We start from the raw sequence: 21898 nt of genomic DNA on the forward strand, positions 1-21898 counted from the left end.
AGGGGCCAAAAAAGAATTCTAAAAAGTTACCAGGGATGCCTGATACTTTATACGCAGCCGGGGTCATGGGAACTCAGGGTATCATTCAGTATGAATTAGTATCATCTATTGTTTCAAGTCGGACCGTTGGCGCTTCCCCGTGTGTGAGGGTAGGCAGCGCTTAATAGAGTGTTGAGGGCCTGGACCAATGAGAAGGCAGCATCCCAGGCACAATGGATGATCCAGACCCGCGCTCGTGTGAAAATGTGATAGTCTGCAGAAGGTGTCTGTTTCTGCTTGTTTCTGTGTCGATCGAATAATTGGGCGAAACAGAAAGGGAGGGTTTGAGGCATTGTGAAATGGACTGGTCCAACCAGGGCGTTTCAGCTGGGGGTTAGACCTAGGGAGTTAGACCTGGGGAGTTAGACCCGGGAGCTGGATGAATGTGAGGAGTCAAAAAGGAGATGAAGAGAAGCCAATGAGTGTACGGAGTGTACGGATTGTATCTGTAAGTGATAGGGGTGGATGACTGATGATGATGACTGATCTTGTGTGTGTATGGAAGGTGCACTGGGGGAAGTAGAGTCGCACCTGCCCAAAGTACCCAAGTTGACCACACTTGAGTACTGACAGGCGAACACCTCCCAAGTTCTCCCCTCCAAACAATCCTCCACTCCACTTCCACCATCCACCGCCTCACCCCTCAACTCCCTCTTCTAGAGCATGTGAGCGTATTTGTATGCACACCTTGCACTTTATTTAACCATGTTCGGCTGGGGCCCTGGCTTGGGTAAGTGGCGGTCCTTGTCCCTGTCCCTTTTCCCGTCCCCGTACCTGTGAATGTACCCATACCGCCTGTACCTCCCCCTGCTGCTTGCTGAAGCAATGCAGGTGCGAGCCCCAATCTGTGCATTTACACACCTATATTACAGTGCAATATTATCTCTATCTTTTTATTCTCCTGGCTAACATCTCTCTCCCCCGCACAGCCCTACCTTCCACCTCCTCGGAGCCCGAGAAAGAACGCAAGCCTCCCGCCGACGCAACCCCGCTTGACTTCCCCGTATACAACCTTCCCGACCCCGTATGCGAAGAACAATGCTCTCTCCAAGAACTCTTCGGCCTGTTGGCCTCCATCAAACGCCCCCAAGATATCTCTCTCGACAGGTTTAAGCCCTTGAACCTGCAACTCCAGACCGATGTCGATGTGAAGCAAATGTTCCCCGAAGACCAGGCTCGGTCTCTTGCTCCGCTGCCCTGGGAAAACCAGCCGGAGATCCTGCCTGGTGGTGAAGCACCCACACGGCCAGACATGAGCAATGGCCTCCCTTATCCTCCCAAAGAACGCTTCGAAACCCTTCAGAGCGAATTGATGCTGGACAATGATGATACATTCCGCGAGATGGCCCGACTGCCCGCACGTGAGGGCCGCCCACGAGTTCGCATCACCCAGACCAGGAAGTTTTGGACGGGATTGGAGCGAATGGCTCAGTACTGGGACACCAGTCTTGACCAATACTTTGAACGTCCTGCTTCGCCATCGTCGCCACCATCCGATGCCGAATCCAAGGAGGATAAGATGCAGACTGACAATGCCGCCGACTCAACGGATTCAGCGATGGATGTGGACAAATCGGAGGTGGATGCCAATGGAGTGTCTCACCCGACCGTGAAGATGTATACTGGCCGCCGTATTGGATCCGGCACGGAGATGCCCGACGACGTGCGGGAGGAGGCCATTCGAGCCTTTGTAGAGATGGCGGCTTGGCCCTTTGGGTGCCAGGTCTGTGTGCCGACGCTGCCGCCGCGATTGACGGTCAAGAGCTTGCTCTTCCCGGTGCGGCAGTCCTTCCAGGCCGCTCGATCCCCACGAGACCGCCAAATCGCCCGCAGCGGCATTCTGGAGGGACCCCTCCTCATCGCCCAGTGTCGCCCGGAGACTACTTTCCGGGCCATGGGCGATGAGTCGGGCTCAGGAATCGGAGAGGTCTGCGATCTGTTCCGTGAGGTCGGTGGGATGCTACTGGCGGCCCAGGAACGGGCTCGCCAGGGAGAAATTGAGATGCGCCCCGGAGAAGGGAAATGGTGGACAACCACCCCACGTTTTGGCGGTGCGCCTAATGACGGGATCTTGGAAGATCTCGTCAAGGGACAGGGATTGGGGTTGCACGGGATGCCCTTGCCCGAGGAAATGCTCGAAGAAAGCAAGCCCACGCCCCCAGCACCTGTCCCCGATGTCGAGAGCGCTCGCAAACGCCACAAGTTCGAGCACCCATTCGTGACCTCCTTGTCACGTCGCCCCAGTGCAATGCGAAAGCTCTCCAGTGGTGAGAAGTGGCAGATTCTGCAACCCGGAGTCAGTCTGTGGGATAAGCGCATGCGATACCAACAGATTGGAAAGGCTCCGGACAGTGCTTATGATGATGTACGTTCCAGTAGTCCCCTAAATTACCATCCATTCACTAACATGTTCGCACTAGATCTACATGGTTTCGTCAATCAACCACCACATCTCCATCCTGCACCTCCGAGTCCACAGACGGTACCTAGAGATCCTCACGTTCGGCAAGAGTGACATCCCCGCCGACACTGCCGACGCAGACCACCCCTGGCACGTTCTGAAGCTCCAACGCAGCAAGTGGTACGACCTCTTTGATGCCAACGACCGCGTGGAGGGACTGAAGTGTGTCTGGGCTCTTTTCCACTACCAGTCCAGAAAGATTTAGCGGATCATTTGAGAAGACTTTCACGGTTTCATTTTTCTTATCCTTCTAAGCGGCCCTGCGCAGCTGTTTTTCATACACATATTTCCCCCCTCTCAGACGCGGCGCATCATGTACATAGAGAAAGCGAAAAGACTCGTGACGCTTTGATTTCAAATAGCCGGGCCAGTGTGAGCTGGTGACTCTCCGGTTGTACTTCGTGTATGTCGCTTTTGAGGTCGATGATGCCGTTGTACATAGATCAAATTCTTGACTCCAACTTCCTCCGCACGGTCTTGTTGACTGCCAGTGCGTATTTTAAGCTTTCTTAGAACGAACTGCGGCAATGATGAGGTTGCTTTTCGTAGTGTCGACTGTGGCAGTTTGTCATCCATTTGATAGTTATGTCTCTCTCTCTTGAACAAGTCTAGTTCCAGACAAATCAGGTCCTCTGCTGAGCATCCTGTTATAACCAAGACCATTCGGAAGAAAAACGAAAGAACTTCAAGTTCGAGTCTTGGCAGGAATCTCTAAAAAATTATGCAGTTATTTGAAGGGTGCTGGTACTTATCAGTTGGCTTTGCGGGCAGAGGAGTCAACTGGCGAGGACCATGACTTGATAGTAGGACTTGTAGTATACCCCCGATCTTGGAATGCTCGTTTCTATGGTCCTTCACCCTCTTTCCTCTGAATGGATTGCTAGCGGAAATGGCGTTCATGGCTCACTGTTTCAAAAAGAATAAAGATGAAAGCGTGTACTGTCAACGATTCAGGTATACGATCCCGTTCTGCTATTCTTTTGGAAAGGCCGAGACCCGGACATGCTTCATCAGAGCCGGGAATTGACTAGCCCCGACAAGCCGTGAATTTGTCACGCAGAATCAAATGGAGAAAGATATTCCCCACCGAGTAACTGAGGATTGACAACAGGAGACCTCGACTCCCGGAAAGACATGGCTATGGATGGCCTTGGCTATCGGAAATACTACTTCCGAGGTCGTTGACAGTCCTAGGTCTGCAATGCTTTTTCATGTATATGTGGAATCTACCTATGTAGTGAGAGCTCCGATTGGAAACGATGAATAAGACAGTTGAGCGTTATCCATTAAAGAAAGACATCATCGGGAAGTAAACAACTGTGTTTGCCTGACGGCGATTCCCAGATAGTAAATTAATTCCAGTCCGGGATGTCGGGCCAAACCGTCAAGACCACATCCTACTCGATATATGACTATAATTTCTCGGACTTATTTAATCTATTATCACCGTGATAATTACTAGTAGTGCCTACATAGACAAAGATGATCCTTCAGCAAACCGTGGAAGGTGATAGGGTCTCACTCCCGGTGGAGCTGAGAAGTTCGTTCTACGCTATCTTTTTGCAAAAGTCAGTACTAGCCCGCGAGGTAGTTAAATAATGCCGCGGCTATCTGAATAGAATATCCACAGTCCTATGCTGTCTTAGTCTGAACTTTGATCAAAGGATCTGATTTGATCGAATATCGATAAAATGCACTCCGCCCTACCACGCCCTACCGCGCCCTACGCTCCATACCCGTTCGGTTGTATCCGATATGGCATGCTTCAGTACGGACTCGGAGTACTTTGAACTGCACCAGCACCCCGCATTGATTTTGCTTTTCCCCAGTAGGGAAAGTGCTTATCGACGATCATCACACTGACATACCAGGATTTCTCGAGTCCTAGGTTTAAGATTAGAAGTGCAGAATCCCATTTCTGTACTATCTAAGGGACTCGAATCAAGTTTGCTACAAATTGTTTAGACTGTTCAAAGTTATTATGATTTCCATAGTACTCTATTGTGTTATATGTTCTTGATCTCAACATTCGACGTATTTACTATAGAATAAAGCAATACCTGTCTAGCCCAATACTGCATATGCCAAGTAATAAATCACAAACTCGAGAAGGATGCCCGGAGTGCATGCAGCCCCCATGGATTATCACGTCGTAGTGCGCAAATGCGTTTCCCCCCAAAAAACACACACTGGATTAACAATGTCTTAACCAAGTACCCAACCTTTATCCAGTGCTGAAGAATAGTCAGTCTTGACTACGAATTACCCATCCAGGCATTTTCCCCTTCAAAAACCCCGGCCAACGTCCGAGACGGGTGTCATAATTAGAAAACTGGTTTGGAGTGAGAGGCTTGACGCCCCTTGAACGCCAAGCAAGCCTCCCCAAGATTGAAAATTACAAGTTTCTGATGGACCCACGCGGAAAATGTAACGTCGAGCCTGCGAAATGGAGCTTAAAGGTTTAAGCTAAAGCCAACATATTCGAGCCAAGACTGGTAAGATAATCTGATCATCTGATAAGGGTCCACGGCCCGAATTGTGGTGGAGAAAAACCCTGACTTTGGTTGACACAAGGGGGCTGTGCTGTAAATTTGGTTCATGTAATACGATTCTTGGTTGACTGTACTAGTATCCGATGAGCTTGGTCCACCTGGAGTGGGCATCGAGTGTTAGTGTCGACTTAGGTACCTAATAGCTGAATGGCGACAACGATGCAAGGGTAAATCCCATGCCGGAAAGAATAGAGAAAGTGCCCATTTTTCGTTTCTTATTCGAGTCTGTTCTTTTTTTTTTTTCTCCCTCAAGTGTAAGCCCATGCATTGATCTCTGTGACATCCGAGTCCAGAATAATTTGCAACCATCGGAGACACTTCAGTCTCTACATAGGAAGATGGGGATCGGAGGACGAGTGAAAGCAGAGGTACGAACGAGTTCACTCCAATTCACTGGATCTTCTAGAAATTGACTGACACTGCAATAGCGCGAGCGAGTGATCAATTTCTTCCCCAAGAGAAAAGACTTGAAAACAGCCTTCAAATTCGTCCGCCTGCTCTTCTCGCTGAATTATACCCGCATCGACGTCCTCCTCATCACAGTCGGAACTTTCTTCGCCATCGCCGCAGGTGTACCGGAACCACTCCTCGGCGTGGTATTGGGCCAACTGATCAACGAACTCAACGAAGTCGCCTGCTCAACAACAGTCTACGACCCATCCTCCGTCCGCAAAAAGGTCCTGTACTTGATCTACATCACCATTTTCAACTTCGCAGCCATCTACATCTACGCATCATGCTGGGCCCTCGTCAGCGAACGACTAGTCCGTCGCTACCGAAAGTCATACTTCCGCAGCTTGATCCGTCAGGAGGCGGCCTTTCACGACAATCTGCCCTCCGGCCAAGTCATTTCGCGACTGGTGAGTGACATCGAGACACTGCAATCGGGCACTTCTGAAAAAGTCGGCATCTACATTGCTACAATCTCATACTTTGTCACCGCATACGTCGTGGCCTTTATCAAGGTACCCGTGATTGCGGGCATATTGATCGCGGCGATCCCGTGTTTCTTCGCGATGGCTATGATCGGGGGTCATCTTGCGTCGCGGTATGGGGCGCGCGTGGGGAAGAATGTTGATATGGCTACTTCGATCGCGTCGTCTAGTTTGTCGCACATGAAGATTGTGCATGCGTTTAATGCGCAGCGACGGCTTGAAGATCTATTTTCTTCGCATTTGTCTGAGTCGCGGAGGGATGCTTTGAAGAAAGCGGCTGTGCATGCGGCGCAGATGGGGACGCTTTTCTTTATTGTTTATTCGTCGAATGCGCTGGCGTATTGGAAAGGTGCGCATTTGATTGCTGATTCGATTGATGGGTTGAATGATGGGGTTTCTGTTGGCGCTGTGTATACTGTGATCTTTATTTTGATTGATGGTGAGTTCAAGATTTACGGACCCTGGGATATCGTGAGATGGTGATTGGAGTCACGGTTTGTCTTGCCATACTGAAACATTAACTGACTGACTTTGCGAATAGCGACTTTCATCTTCAGCCAGGTATCTCCTTATATGCATGTCTTCAGTGCGGCTACGAGTGCGTCCGGTCGTTTGTTAGATGTGATTAACCGTGGCTCAAATATCGATGGGACATCAACTGCTGGCGAGCGCAGTGCAAATCTCGAGGACCATGATATCACTTTCAAAGAAGTTCATTTTACCTACCCGTCACGGCCGGAAATACCGATTGTGCAAGGATTGAGCTTCTCGATTCCTGCAAAGCAGCATACCGCTATCGTCGGGCCTTCTGGCGGTGGAAAGTCGACCATCGTAGCTCTTCTAGAACGCTTCTACGATCCGCTCGAGGGCAGTGTCTGTATCGGTGAGCAAGATATTCGACAAGTCAACGTGGCCAACTTGAGAGGCCAGATGGGATTCGTGCAGCAGGAGTCGCAACTTTTGGATCGCTCGATTCTGGAGAATATTGCCTATGGCCTGGTAGGCTCTGTTGGGCATGAGCATCTCGCCGAAGTCATTTTGAACATGAGCCTGACTGATTTCGTCAACAAGGTTCAATCTGGATGCACTGAAGAGCAGGCTCTCGCTGACTGCGATTCTAGAATTGCCGAAGTCGTTCGGTTGGCGAGGGGCGCGGCGGAAAGAGCCAATGCACTTGATTTCATCCAGGCCTTGGAGTTTGGAATCTCTAGCCAGGTCGGCACATCGGGTGGGAAGCTTAGTGGTGGCCAGAGACAGCGAGTTGCTTTGGCGAGTGCTCTTGTTCGCGAGCCTAAGGTGCTTATTCTGGATGAGGCGACTGCTGCATTGGATTCAATGAGTGAGAAGTTGATCCAGGCTGCTTTGGCGAAACTATCTGGAGCTGTTACGATTGTTTCTATTGCGCATCGTCTCGCTACTGTTAAGGATGCAGACCAAATTGTTGTCATACAGAAAGGTCGATTAGTAGAAAGAGGGCCTCCTCGCGTGCTGCTAGAGAGTGACAGCGCTTATGCGGCCATGGTCGGTCAACAAAGGGTGGAAAATGAGGATATCGGCTTGTCAAGATCTACCTCTGTGAGCAGAGAATATGATCCAGCTTCCGAAGATCCAATACGGATGTTATCGAAAGAGACGACCTTGGAGAAGAATCAGCCCGCTTCCCTGGATGACGAGAAGGAGCCGGCTGAGGCTGAGACGGAGAAAGACACCGTCGATTCGAAAGCAGAGAAATCCTCGCGTATATCGAAATGTCTGTCTACAAAGACTTGCTTTGCATTCATTCGACCCAACCTCCTTTTGATCGTGATTGGTCTATTCATGTCGGTGATAATTGGGGCTAGTTATAGCTCAAACGCGATTTTGTTCGGAAATACCGTCGGAGGGCTCAGTCCGTGCAAGGGTACAGCAAACATTCGGCACAGCGGAAATCTCTTCGGCCTTATGTTCTTCATTGTGGGAGTTGTTGAGCTCTTCGCGAATCTCATTGGTGGTTGTGCATATGGCTGGGCTGCGGATCAAATACTATATCGAACCCGAGTAGCTTCACTCCGATCACTCCTCAGTCAAACGATAACGTGGCATACTTCCGAGGGAAGAAGCCCCGGAGCCCTGGTTGCCTTGATTACCGGCGATGCATCGGCATTGAGTGGGATCACTGGGACCACAATCGGCCTTCTTCTTGCGACTGCCGTCAATCTTTTTGCAGGTATCATCATCTCATTCGTGGTCGCGTGGAAAATATCAATCGTCCTTGTACCGACTATTCCTATCCTCCTCGTGGCCGGAGTGATGAAACTGCGAACGCAAAGCCAGTTTGCGGAACGACACAAGAAAGCCTTCTCAAAGGCTACGGAGATCACCGTTGAAGCCCTGGGAAATCTACGCTTTGTTGCAGGATTTTCACTGGAGCAGCAGCTCTACAAAGAGTTCCTCTTGTCAATGCACAAGCCTCACCAGGACACGACTAAAGCGATTGCTTGGGGTAATTTTTGGTTGGCCTCCGCGTTCAGCGTGAGCAATCTCATCAGTGCACTTGCATACTGGTGGGGCTCCAAGCAGATCGCCTCAGGACTATACTCCCAAACTCAATTCTTTATCGTTTTGCCTGCTCTGCTGTTCAGTACGCAGTCTTGCGGGCAGATGCTTGCTCTCGCACCGGATCTTTCAAAAGCAGGCAAGGCTACATCTCGGATTGTTGAACTTGTCAACACAAATTCTGCCAAGGAAAGTCATGGCGACAGCCATGCTCTCACATCATCAAAGACAGGGATGGCTTTGATTTCAGACATCGAAGCAAACAAGTTTCCCGAAACGTCATCGACTGGTGCTAAGAATGATTATGCGGCAGTCAGCGCTGCGCTGTTCCAGGTAGACTTTTCCTACCCAAGCTCTCCAGATATACCGGCCCTGAAGAAGATGAGCATTACCTTCAAACCGGGTGGATTCTATGCCCTGGTTGGCCCCAGTGGGTCTGGAAAATCGACTATCTTCAGCATGATTGAAAGATTCTATTACCCTTCCTCCGGATCCATCTTCATCAACGACCAAGACATAACGCAAATCGCATCATCCGATTTCAGAGACGACATCGCCATTGTTCCCCAGGAGAACGTTCTATTCGAGGGAACCGTATCATTCAACATCGGCCTAGGCGCCAGACCAGGCTACAAACCCACACAAACCGAGATCGAAGAAGCATGCAAACTCGCCCAGATCCACGACGTAATAACATCATTGCCTGAACAATACCAAACGATCTGCACCCACGACGGGAAGCAATTTTCAGGCGGCCAGCGCCAGCGCCTATCAATTGCGAGGGCGTTAATCCGACGACCGGGCTTGTTGCTCCTTGATGAGTCTACGAGCGCCCTTGATGGCGAATCCGAGCAGAAAATTCAAGACGCGTTGGCTGGACTTGCTGGGAAGACTACTGTTATTGCTATTGCGCATCGGTTGAGGACTATTTATCGGGCTGATCAGATTTTCCTCATTCAGGATGGTTGTTGTGTTGATAAGGGGACTCATGCTCAGCTTGTTGAGCGGAGCGAGATGTATCGTGAGGCTGTGGTTCATCAGTCGCTTGATAATTAAGTTAAGTGAAGCTTATACCGATTGCCTGCAGACTGTTAGAGGGTTTTCTGTATTTACTGCATTTTTGAAAAAAAAAAGAATTTTGTCTTTTGTTAAGTGGAAATGCCTTGATTGGAATTGTATAGGTTGCTTGCCTGATTTCACCTCTAGAAGTTGGAAATAAAATCGATGTCTTTAGGAAGTATTTATGAAATATTCGTGGATGTTCTAACAATCGCAATGAAAATTATTGAGACCTACTTTATCAACTTGAAAGGATCATTATCCTTATAGACGAGATATTTAATGCATAAAGCTTCAATTTGAGCGAAGAGTTTCTCCTAGTATTAACATTATCAATAATAATATTATATGCACACAGAACTTTGAAACCATAATCTATGATTTTTAATCTGAACAGTCAAGTATCGGCGTATCATCCTCCACTGGCACACAGAGGGAGAGGGGAAACACATTTAGAAGACCGTTCCGGGAACCTGCTTTTTATCCACATTCACATTCTTCCAAATAGCGATACACGGAAAGCCCAGGGCAACGACCGCTGTGGTTGCAATGCAGCTATACTTCTGGCTATCACCCCAGGCATTATTAATGGCATTGCGGATTTCCGATCCAATCGGATACGCCATCTGAACAGGATAACCACCAATGTAGATATCCGCCCAGTCTGCTTTAGCACTTTCCGGCAAATTGGCAAGAAGTGTTTTCGGGAAAACATTTGTGTATACGGCAGATGCAAGTGTGGCGCCTGCTGCTCCACCGAGACTGGCAAAAAGGCCGAGAATCGAGAGCATCATGGGTACACCGTCGTGATCTGCGGCGCTCATGACTGCCATATCTTGTCCAATGACTAGAGTGCCGCCGGCAAAGGCGATGAAGATTTGACACATGACAACGTATCCGATGCCATCGTCCTGACCACGGAAGTGGACCATCAGGCCAGAGCCAAGGAGCATCAAAGGTAGACCGAAGAAAAGACACGCTTTCTTGAAGTGCTTTGTTTGTCTGATGTAAAGTCCGAACAGTGGCGCCCAGAAGCATGATCCGATGTTGTAGATCTGGTTCATGTAGCCCGAGTTGGAGACGCTGAGGTCATAGACAACCATAGCAAAGTTGACAAAGTAGCTATCCCAGGCCATGTAACCGAAATTCAAGAGAGTTGACAGGATACAGGCGCCAAGAACAGTTCGTTGCTTAAGAAGGTCGTACCGAATGAACTGCTTCCGGGCGAAGAATTTTTCCCATGCCGCAAAGACGAAGAGCAGGCAGAAGCCAATGACTAGCATGGCGATGAAAGATGCGGAGCTGTATTGGGCTCGACCATAAGCCGAAAGGCTAAAGGGGAGAAGAAGCAGAATAAAAGCTGCCATCAATAGGAGTCCGCCGATGACTGAAATTCAAATGTCAGTATCCAGGATATGGACGTATTGAGACAGGGCTCGGAAGACTTACCATCAAATTCATGGACATAATGCAAAAGAGACTGAGCCCAGGTTCGGTCGCTCTTGGTCTTCTGGTAAAGGCCCATCTTCTCGGCTTTGCGCTCGTAGAATTTGAAAACTACAGCGAGCGGCAAAAGAACGAATGGGAAGACGATGGCAAATATACCATATGCCCAGCGCCATGAAGTCATTTTTAATAAGGCTTGCGCCGCCAGCGGGCCCGTGAACGCCGTGCAGATGAAGGGTGTGCTCGAGAATGCAAATGCAAATGCTCGATTGCGGAGACCCGAGGTATCAGCAATGAAAACATCAAGGATGAGGTAGATTGCATTGTATCCAACATAGTAGAGAACGTATCCCGCGGCATATCCACTGGGTCCAGTGCAAGATGCCAGCACAATAATTCCCAGCAGGAACAGACAAGTGAAAACTACGAGAGCTTCGGCTCGTCCCCAGATATTCACGATTTTGGCGACGGGAAGTTTCACCACTCCTCCCACAACACTGCCAAGGATTGCCGAAGTCGGAATCTCAGGGGCGGTTTTGAAGTTGGCATATGCGTAGACGATCACGTTGCTTTGAATAGATGAATGGAAAGCGAGCATAAAGAAGCAGACCCATATCCTGGATGATAGAAACAAATGATTAGAAATTTGATGGCCGGACAATATCTCTGAATAGAGGAGGATTGAGTTGCAAGATTTGGTTTGCATACCAGGCGTAGACTGCCCACACGGCATTCTTATCCCAAGCAAGAACAACTGCTTCAGCCTTTTTGACACCAGCAGCATCATCAGATATGATCGAGTCCGTTTCCGTTCTTTCACGGTCTACTTTTGCGAGAACGCGCTGCGAGTGAAGCTCGTCGTCCTTTGGGATGGGTGTCGAGTCCGCAGGATTGGATGGTGGTTTTGCGCCATCCAGATGCGGACTGGATGAAGGATTATCCATCGTGGTAGAGGTAAGACAGATTATAGCTAAAATAAGGAAGCAGGAAATGATGGAATCCAGAGAGAGAAAAAGATCGTCCGATTTTTACGGACTTCTTGATAGTTATATTGGGTTCCTAGGGGCAGAGTATTCTACAATTACAATCTAACCAAAAATGTACTCATAGTCCGGCGAAATTCTTGACTCGCTCTGATCAAATTATGTGGGCCGAAGAATTACATTCACGACAATGGTAGGCGATTGGCCAAGAAGGATTTCTAGCGCCATTCAGCGTGCAAAGGAATCAAGTCAGGGTTGCCACCATGGGATTTTTCTTGAAAATAATGGCGTGACTCAGTGATTTCATCTCCGGTTGCAGTTACTCTATCTATTTTCTCCTTCTTTGCTCTAATGCTAATACGGCTAGGTGACTCGCTTGGCGGATATCAGGATCTTATCGATCAATTTGTGGCGCCTACCACGGCAGAAAATTAAATGGACCCAATAATACCCATGGATAAGCTTGTACTTGAGAAGTAAAATTCATTCCATTACTTTACTGGAGACGCAGAATACTCTTACTTGCCATCTAATCACGTAGTCAAAAAGGAGAATTGCACAGAATTTCACTTGAGTACCGAACCTTCTCTGAGAAGGCATCTTCTACTTCCTCTGGAGTCGCCTCGGGGATCTTCCAGCTATCAATTTTGCCAAGAATCATGTCTCAGAATCAAGAAAGAAAACACGGAGCTATTCGGCCTCCATGATCCGATGCTCCATGCTGGACCCTTGCTTTCAGGATTCCGAGTTTTGAAAATTACTAGATGTAATTTCATGAATCACAGTGGGTCCAAACGGGGAAACCCGAATTTAACTCAATTCATTCCCACGGGCTCGGCGCCAAGCCAAATCATCGATACTGGTATCAGGGTCCATAAGAGTATAGAGAAGAATCTAAGAGATCATCATTGCCAAACTATTCACTGTGTCGCAGTAGAGTCAAAGATATTTCTGTCAGAACAGGGTCTTCCCGTTTGGCTGGATCCAAGATGTCGTCCAAAACCAGTGAATGGAAGTGCTCTCTACAGCCATCAGCTCGATTGCCAGACGAAGGTCTTCCAGCGACGTTACTTCCTATTTCATCCGGTGAGACCGTGACCCAGCCTTTCTCATTTGAGGTTCTGAAGTCACTTGATGGTATCTGCTTTCAGACACTTGAGAAGCAAGATGGCCTCAAGTCTTTGATCAATGCCTACTCGCGTTGGATCATGGAAGTGACTGCGCAAGAGCGTGTTGCATTTTTAGTAACCGAACGAGATCATGATCTGGCTTCCAGGTGTGCAGTTGTATCATCAAGCCGCCTCCCTGGAGATGAGATGTTAGAGTGGGAGGCGTATGAGGCCTCTTTGGAAAGCCCTACTGGGGAGCTTGAGACCTTGGAGTTTGCATTATGCCTGAGATGCGAAGCCGGAATCGAAGAATCTCTGAAAATTTTGGTAAGATAAGACTGGAATATTACTTGTTGGCCTATGGTGGCCTCATGGCGAGCAACCGGCTAACTCCTTGCAGGTCCGAGTGGCGTTGTGTATAGATCTGCAATCATCGACAGCCATTTTCGCGCACCGAGTCGACTCAAAAAATGATGGCTATTTATCGAACCTCGGGCAAAGGCTAAATACGATTCTAAAATACGAAAAGGACCCGAGTGAGAGAATGGACTTTTGGGAAAGAGAGTTAAAGGGGTTTGCCGGCCTCGGTGATATTCAGTTCCCAACACTCGCCTGCACACGGTCGTTGGAGCCCCCAGCCAGCCCCACTTGCACTCGAACAAGCCTTACTTTACAAGCTTCATGGGAGCAACTGGACAACCTCGCTCAACAGCTTGGCCTCAAGTCAGGCGTCTCTGTGGTCCGGGGAGCATTTGCATATACCCTGGCCGAATATACGGAGACAGACAAGATTATTTTGGGAGATCAAGACCTGGCAAATTTGACCCAAGACAGTTCGATCAACCTGATCCCAATCCGTATTCTACCACAAGATAACTCTGAGGATTTCCTATGTCGACTTGACAAGTTCCAGCGAACTGTGGCTGCCATACCAAGTCCCAATGTCCAGGACCTTCGAGACGTTCTCAGAATTCCTTCGTCTCAGGCCCCATACAATGCTGTATTCGTGTACCGGCAGCTCGCCGCTCAAGAATCTGATCCGGGATGCTCACGCGATGCATCCCGGACATCTCTTGAAGCCCCGATAGAACTCAAACTTCAAACTTCAGACAAGGGCCAACCGATTTGCTCACTTTCGTCTCAGTCGCTCTTGATGGATTCTTCCCATTTAGAACTTCTCATGAAACAGATCGATTCTTTGGTCACCACAATGTGCTCCGCACCTGCAGAGCACATTCACGACCTCACCCAACTATTCCCAAAAGAACTTATCTCTATCCACTCCCCAGTGGTAAGCGATGACGTCAAAATGGCTCCATTGATATCCCCGGCTTACTGGGTTGATCATTGGGCTTCTTCCAATCCCTCTTGGATTGGGCTTGAAATCATCGATGCAATCAGCGAAGACGATACAGTATCCCGAACATGGACTTATCGCGATCTTTCCGAAACCTCAAGCCGGCTCTGCGGTTGGCTCGTGAACCGTGGATGGCACAACAGGTCAATAGCAGTGTGCTTGGATCGCTCATTCATGGCGTACTGTTTGGTACTAGCTATTTGGAAGAGTGGAAACTGCTATGTCCCAATCGCTGAAGATCTTCCCGAGGCCCGGCAATTATTTCTTCTCTCTGATAGTGGAGCGAGTGCTTTCTTTGTCGACGAGAAGGTCTCGAAGATCCTTCTTTCTACTGAAAGTTGCGAAGTGATTGATATTGCCAGTCTAGAGATCTGTGCAAATTCCGAGAGCATCGAAGACAAGCAATCAATTGATCCGAAGCCGTCAGATGATTGCTACCTTCTCTATACTTCTGGATCTACAGGAGCACCGAAGGGTGTTCTTGTCAGTCGGGGAAACCTGTCCGCTTTTACTGAGGCACAGTCTGATTATATCTGTCGCGATGTTCCAGACACGCCAAAGTTGAAGGGTGTTGGGAGTTACCTTGCGCATGCCAGTCGAGCTTTTGATGTGCATATATGTGAGATGGTCCTCGGATGGAGACATGGACTTCGCCTTGTCACCGGCCAGCGAAGTATGCTTCTGGACAACCTATTCCTGGTTCTTAGGCGCTTCAAGATTACGCATGCTGGTTTCGTACCCTCACTTCTCGAACATGCAGGAGTTAGTGCAGAATCGTTGCCTGACTTACGCTACCTTGGAGTCGGAGGGGAAAAGATTTCAGAGACAATCATTGAGCGATTTGTTGGGAAACAGTCAATTTCTCTCGTCAATGCATACGGACCAACCGAAGCCACGATAGGCTTCACTAGCCATACCGTGAAGCCCTGGTCAACGGTACGCAATATCGGCACCGCCGTGGGAAATATTACCGTCCACGTCCTGGAATCGAATTCGTCAAAATATGTGAAGCGAGGCCAAGCAGGCGAGCTCTGTGTCACAGGTGATTTAGTCGCCAGCGGTTATCACCGGAGGCCCGATGCGGCGGGCTTCGCTGATCATCATGGACAGCGAATGTATCGTACGGGAGACATCGTGCGCCTGATGGCAAATGATTGCATTGAATATCTTGGACGACGAGACAGTCAGGCTAAGATACGTGGCCAGCGTCTTGAGCTTGAAGAAGTCTCCATTGCCATTCGTCGTTGCGCGGGGTTTCCAGTCAATGTGACTTCTATGGTGACTCCTTCTCCAATCACGAAACGACCTCAGTTGGTCTCTTTCATCAGCCCATCTGGTAACCGACTAGATCCTGCCAGCACCGAAGTCACCTTTCTGAAGAGTCACTACCAGGAATGGGTGCCAAAGATTTTGGAAAGTTGCCGAACCGAGTTGCCTGCCTACATGGTCCCCAGTGTTCTACTTCCAGTCTCTTTCATACCTATCCAAATATCGGGCAAAGCAGACACTCGTCGTCTTGTTGCATTATATGAAACAATTCCTATCTCGGACTTGCTGTTAGGACCAGGGGTGGTGGATACGGAGCCCATCTTCGAACCTGACTCGGAATCCAACCAAGAAACAAATTCGGATCCCCATTTCGAACCAGATGGTGCAGATATGACAGCCGGTGAGATGCAAGTTCGAAATATAATTTGCTCTCAAATAGACGCAGACCCAGGATCTGTCACTAGAGCAACGAGCATCTTCCAACTGGGGATTGATAGTCTGGGTGCCCTCGGTGTGGCGGGAAAAATGCGCCAGGCAGGATACACATGCTCGGCTGTCGATATCCTCAGCAAAGCTACAGTCGCAAAACTCGCATTATTGCCAAATACGAGCAAATTCCCCAGCCCAGAGCAAAGAAAAAGCTTTTCCGAGGAACAAGAAGCCGGTGTTTCGCACAGATTAGCGCAGCTTGACCAGAACTTCCGCAATTCCCAAGCGCATATTCCGAATTCTTCAATTTCCGTTATCCGTCCATGTCTGCCTCTACAGGAGAGCATTGTCTCTAGCTCTGTGGGCAGTCCAAAGCCCTTATATGTCAATCATATTATGTGCCGCCTTGGAAATTCTGTCAAACTCACAAATCTGAAGTCCGCGTTCGAAGACTTGATGCACCAAAATGAAATTCTCCGCACGTGCTTCCCGATTGTGGACAATAAGGTATTGCAAGTTGTTCTGAAACCTCGCATGGTGACCATCCCCTGGAACGAAGTTGTTGTCTCTGACGAAAACGTCGCCCGCGGTCTTTTCAATACGCGCCAGGCCGGAATTGCATCCAACATCATCCAGAAAATCGAGAAAGAGCCCCCGTTCCATATTCTTGCAGCTTCTCCGATATGTGAAGAAGACCCAGGCTGGTTCATGCTGTCGATTCATCATTCTATCTTTGACGGTGCTAGCATGGGTATCTTCCTCAAACAACTCCACCATCACTACACTGGCAATGCAGCAATGTGCCCAGTGGATCTCGCTCCTCTTTATAATTACATGGTGATGAATGCTGAAGAAGATACTGAAAGCTTCTGGTCTCGTTATCTTGATGGCTACTTGCCGGGTATTGTTGAGGATGATGATAGCGATGGTGGATCTTACTCCATCATGACAAAGACTCTACCTTTCGGATTATCATCTCTCTCCAAAATCGCTTCCGAGGCCTCTTCGACTACTCCAATCATGCTGGAAACGGTATGGTCAATTGTGCTAGCAGAGTGTCTAGACCAACGAGATGTTATATTCGGGCGTGTGATGAATGGCCGGAGCATCCCGGTCAATTCAGTGGAAGAAATGCTTGTTCCACTCGTGACTACCGTCCCTGCTCGGTTCAGACTTCCCTCTATCAGATCAAGTCTGCTGGAACTTGCTAAGTTTCATACACAGGCTATGTTTGAGTCTCTTCCTCATCAGCATACACCCCTTCGCGCGATCCAACGATACACTCGGGTGCCAGGTCCATTATTCAACACCTTGATCTCATACATCGTCACTAGCCCCCAATCACCTTGGGAAGATATGTTGACCGAAATGGATAGCGTTATGCCAGCTGATTATCCTCTTGCTCTCGAGATCAATGCGGAGCCAGGCGTTGACCGAATCACGTTGCGTTTGCGAATTTCCAAAGCTCTCTCTTCCAATGAACGATATGCCTCCCTCGTGGAAAGAACTTCTGATCTTCTCACGGACCTGGTTTCAAATGGGGATGCTATCATTGAGGCAACAGAATCATCAATGAAACAAAAGCCAACGAAGCTTGCATGGGATGAATCTCAATGGACTGACGTCGAAAGAAAGATTCAACAGGTCGTGGCTGACGTGTCAGGTCTTTCGGAATCGCAAGTTTCGAAGAATGCTTCATTTTTTGCATTGGGAATTGACTCGGTGATTTCAATTCATCTAGCGCGTTGCTTGAAGAAAGAAAATATTGACGCTTCTCCGAGTGATATCTTGAGGCATCCATCCATTGGGGCTTTACACAATCATCTCGGGAGGCCTCGTGCTGTATCACTCCAAGTGGAAACTCTCGAAATATCCTTAGACCATGATGTTGGCGCAGAACTGTTTCATTCAGATGACTTAATTGTTGAGACTTACCCTTGCACACCTCTCCAAACCGCAATGATTGGTCAATGCTTAAGTACCGCGGGCAAGGGATACCTTCATCACCATGTGGTAACTCTCAGTGGCTCACTCGACTTGGAGAGACTGTTCGATGCGTGGCAGGAAACGGTAAAAAATACCGATATTCTTCGCACTTCATTCCACCGCCAGGGCACGAATAACCAATTTCATGCTGCGGTTCACAAATATCCCCTCGTTCAATGGTCGCACCAGTCAAACATCGCTTCGCTACCCCAGGCCATCGAGACGGTATCTGAAGACGCATTCTACCCTAGCATTGAAAGCTTCAACAAGCCTCCATGGAAAGTCACTTTACTCACTGGGAGTTCCCAGCAATTGATGGTTCTCACGATGCATCATTGTCTGTACGATGGATTTTCTCTTCCCCTGCTCTTCACGGGCCTAGAGAAATGTTATCTCGGGCATACAGAAAGTCCAAGCTCATTTGCACCTGTCGCACGGAGAATAGCATCCAAACAATCATCATCTATAAAGTTTTGGACGGATGTGATAGCTGACTACCAATACTTTGGATTATCGATCTCGCAACCTTCCACTCAGCTTGACGTTCAGTGGGCAGAGATCAAGATACCAACTGGAGTTCCTGAATTACAGCGTCGATGTGGTGCAGTCAACGTCACCCTACAGACTGTGGCACTGCTTGCCTTTGGGCGCTCTTTGATGCTTATTGTTGGTCAGCGCGACGTTGTCTTCGGACATGTAGTCTCCGGTCGCAGCTTTGATATCGAGGATTCGATGAACGTGATAGGTCCCCTTTTCAATACGGTTCCTTTCCGCCTCAAGCTTGAATCCGCTCAGAAAAGCACCCTCGCAGTCTTGCAAGACATTCAAAACTTTTCTATTGATTGTCAACCCTTCCAAAATGCCCCGCTAAGTCTTGTGCAAAAGAATTGGCGGATGGCAAACAGCGGCAACGGATCTTCCTTATTTGACGCACTTTTCACGTTCAACAAGTCAGATAAATTCAGCGCTCAATCAATCTTTCAGCCATATGAGTCCTCTCGCCAACCGGATATCCCTCACTACCGACTCAATGTGGAATTCGACCAGTCTGCGGATCACCTTGTTATCCGTGCAGTAACCCGTGATTTGCTGACCAAAAAGGATGACCTCGAGACTTGGACCCAAAACCTTGCCCTAGGGGTCGAAGAAATCCTTTCATCTTGCAATGAACTAGTTTTAAAGTACCCCCCGGGAATCAATGACTTACCCATGGTCAAAGGCCCTCTGAGCATGGCAGATGACGCTTCTCTAGATAACTCTGTTTTCAGGACCTACATGGAGGGACTGAAGCTCATACTTTCTCAAGTTACTCATACAGAGCCTGAAAAGCTCCATGAGAGCAATAGCGTGTTTGCATTTGGCTTGGATTCAATTCTGGCACTCGATGTCAGTTCTCGGTGTCGCAATGCGGGGCTTGAGATTTCAGTCGCTGAGATCCTTCAAGGAGAAACTATTCGAGGCATCGCAAAACTCGCCTCAGATAAGCCGAGTGTATCCTCTACGCCGACAGAGTCTACTCCGGTCAAAGAATTTTCTGTCACCTCACATGCTAGAAGCAAGGCGTTATCTATCTTGTCTCTCTCGGACGACAAAATTGAGGATGTAATTCCTTGCCTCAGCGGCCAGAGCTTCTACATTGCTTCTTGGCTCCGCAGTCAACGAAAGCTTTGGGAGTTTACGTTCCCACTCACGTCTTCTTTCAAGCTTGACCCGGAGAAACTTCAGCATGCTTGGCAACAGCTTCAACGGAGACATAGCATCCTTCGTACGGCCTTTGCTGCTATACACCCAGATCAAGTTGTGCAAGTCGTGCGGAAGCCCTGTCAAGACATGTCAGAAAACAAGATTCATATTGAGCAAGCCTCCGGAGATCTGAAGCTATTGATTCAAGACCTAATAAAAAGTATTGGACGCAAAAAATCTGATCTTTTCACGCCCCCTATTCGCCTCGGGCTAGTTCAGCATGCAGAGTCCGATGTTATCCTGCTTACTTTACACCATGCTTTGTACGACGCAAGAGCCATTTCAATTCTAGTGCATGATTTGGAGGCTTTGTACCAGGGAAAGGCCTTGCCCCCCCTTCAAACTTCACGTCCTTTGTGCTCGACACACAACAAAAGTATGAATCTGGCTTTGCAGATGACTACTGGAAAGAAGCACTCGTCATGGGTCAACGCACAATTCTTGGTGCACAGTGCCCAGATGATCTGACTCCGTTGTGTGTGCAGTCCTCTCAGGCCATCTTCCCCCGGGATCTCACCATCGTGAAGAGTCAATGCCACGAGAAGAACATCTCCATACCTTCTCTCATGATACTGGCCATTGCACGCAGCTTGGCACGTACTGCGGAAGTTTCTCATCCAACATTTGGCCTTTTCCATAATGGGCGCTCGAATGATTATCCCGAAATTGACCAGATGGCTGGACCTACTGTGAATATGCTTCCGTTAGTCGTCCCGGATGCCTTGGTATCTCCTTCCCAAGAGACCCTGGTATCTATGCAGCAGAAGTTGGCCCAGCGTGCTCTCTATGACCAAACTGATCTTCAATCTCTTTTTCGAAAAATGAAGACAGTTGGTCAAGAGATAGAGTTCAACCTTCTCGTCAATATTCTTTGGAGTCAATCGAGCAGCGCCTTTAGTAAAGAAGTGGACAGCATCTTTGCTCCGCTGTCTCTAGACTCTGAGATCAGGCTTGACTCTGATGATTTAATTACCGAGGAAACTGCCGTTGATCACTTCGACTGGAAGTGTTTCCCAGGGGGCAGTAGCATCTATCTGGAGGTTGGCTACAATGAGGAACATGACTCTCTCCTTTGGAAGCTTGACTACACCTCCGTCTCGATGTCAAAGCAGAGAGCGGAGGAATTCTTGCAGAGGTTGGAAGATGAGATGAAGACTATCTTGGTCCATCTTTAAACTGCTAGCATCTAGCCCTTCATTGCTAGATGCTGAGAGCCATGCTTTCCTATTGTCTTGGTAGTTCAAATTCAAGTTTGAACATTATTAACGCGAAATACTTCTCCCTTTGTAAGAGACGCATTGTTTACTTTAAACCCAAAGATTTGGCCCAGGGTAGAAATATCTAACCTGACGGACGTCGTGCAAGAATCGACACAAATCCTCTTCCGCCTAGCGTTGGCGGCTTCCCCAGAACCTTGGAAGTTTCCAGCCAGCTGGTACGCCCGGCCCGGGGAACTGGCAACACAAGGAGGCGGATCTAGGGACAGCTTCCGCGGTGGTAACCAGATCTATAGTTTTGCCCAGCAACGTCTCTAAATTGACGTTTTCCGGCCCCATCCCTTTTCCCATGTCTCACACACAATTCATTTATCAGAGACACCAAACAAAGACCGAGAACAATGTCTTGTAACAGCCCTCTGATTCAGAAACACGTACAAACACCGTAAAAAAGACCATTGGCAAGTAATACCACACAAACCAAGTCAGCCCCGTAATTCAACCTCTACTAGTGCAATTTGTTTGAACAAAAGTACCAACGAACTTGATCCATCACCGTTCCAAACAAAATAAGTGGCATCACCGCATAACCAGCAATCCCCGATCTCCCAATGAAAGAATGTACCAGCGATATAAAACGCCCTAAAACTCAACAGACCCCCTCGCACGACCACGAACCAAGCCGTAAATGACGCTCTCTCTTGCCGCTCTGCTCTGCTCTGCCCTTTACCGCGGCTCAAAACCTTCATCGCCCACATGACTCCATTCAACTCTAGCC

The 21898-nt window shown here is 48.6% G+C and overlaps 4 protein-coding genes across 4 annotated transcripts; 3 read left to right on the forward strand and 1 right to left on the reverse strand.

The window, feature by feature from the left end:
* Positions 1-744: 744 nt before the first annotated feature.
* On the forward strand, positions 745-2705 carry N7533_007648 (uncharacterized protein; the record flags this gene model as incomplete). The annotated part of the gene is made up of 3 exons (XM_057104298.1): positions 745-769; positions 969-2404; positions 2460-2705. 3 exons carry the CDS (start codon positions 745-747, stop codon positions 2703-2705), a joined length of 1707 nt encoding a protein of 568 aa, XP_056959255.1.
* Positions 2706-5390: 2685 nt separating this feature from the next.
* On the forward strand, positions 5391-9578 carry N7533_007649 (ABC transporter ATP-binding protein; the record flags this gene model as incomplete). The annotated part of the gene is made up of 3 exons (XM_057104299.1): positions 5391-5420; positions 5487-6426; positions 6529-9578. The coding sequence occupies 3 exons, from the start codon at positions 5391-5393 to the stop codon at positions 9576-9578; spliced, it is 4020 nt and encodes a 1339-aa protein (XP_056959256.1).
* A 455-nt stretch (positions 9579-10033) lies between these two features.
* Positions 10034-11971, reverse strand: N7533_007650 (major facilitator superfamily domain-containing protein; the record flags this gene model as incomplete). The annotated part of the gene is made up of 3 exons (XM_057104300.1): positions 10034-10968; positions 11031-11644; positions 11736-11971. The coding sequence occupies 3 exons, from the start codon at positions 11969-11971 to the stop codon at positions 10034-10036; spliced, it is 1785 nt and encodes a 594-aa protein (XP_056959257.1).
* A 1028-nt stretch (positions 11972-12999) lies between these two features.
* N7533_007651 (AMP-dependent synthetase/ligase) lies at positions 13000-21078 on the forward strand (the record flags this gene model as incomplete). The annotated part of the gene is made up of 3 exons (XM_057104301.1): positions 13000-13446; positions 13520-20279; positions 20300-21078. The coding sequence occupies 3 exons, from the start codon at positions 13000-13002 to the stop codon at positions 21076-21078; spliced, it is 7986 nt and encodes a 2661-aa protein (XP_056959258.1).
* Between the last annotated feature and the right edge of the window lie 820 nt (positions 21079-21898).

Source organism: Penicillium manginii (genome assembly GCF_028828005.1).
Source record: "Penicillium manginii strain IBT 31320 chromosome Unknown utg000005l:1.0-5665137.0:1.0-5668048.0, whole genome shotgun sequence".
Taxonomy (NCBI): Eukaryota; Fungi; Ascomycota; class Eurotiomycetes; order Eurotiales; family Aspergillaceae; genus Penicillium; species Penicillium manginii.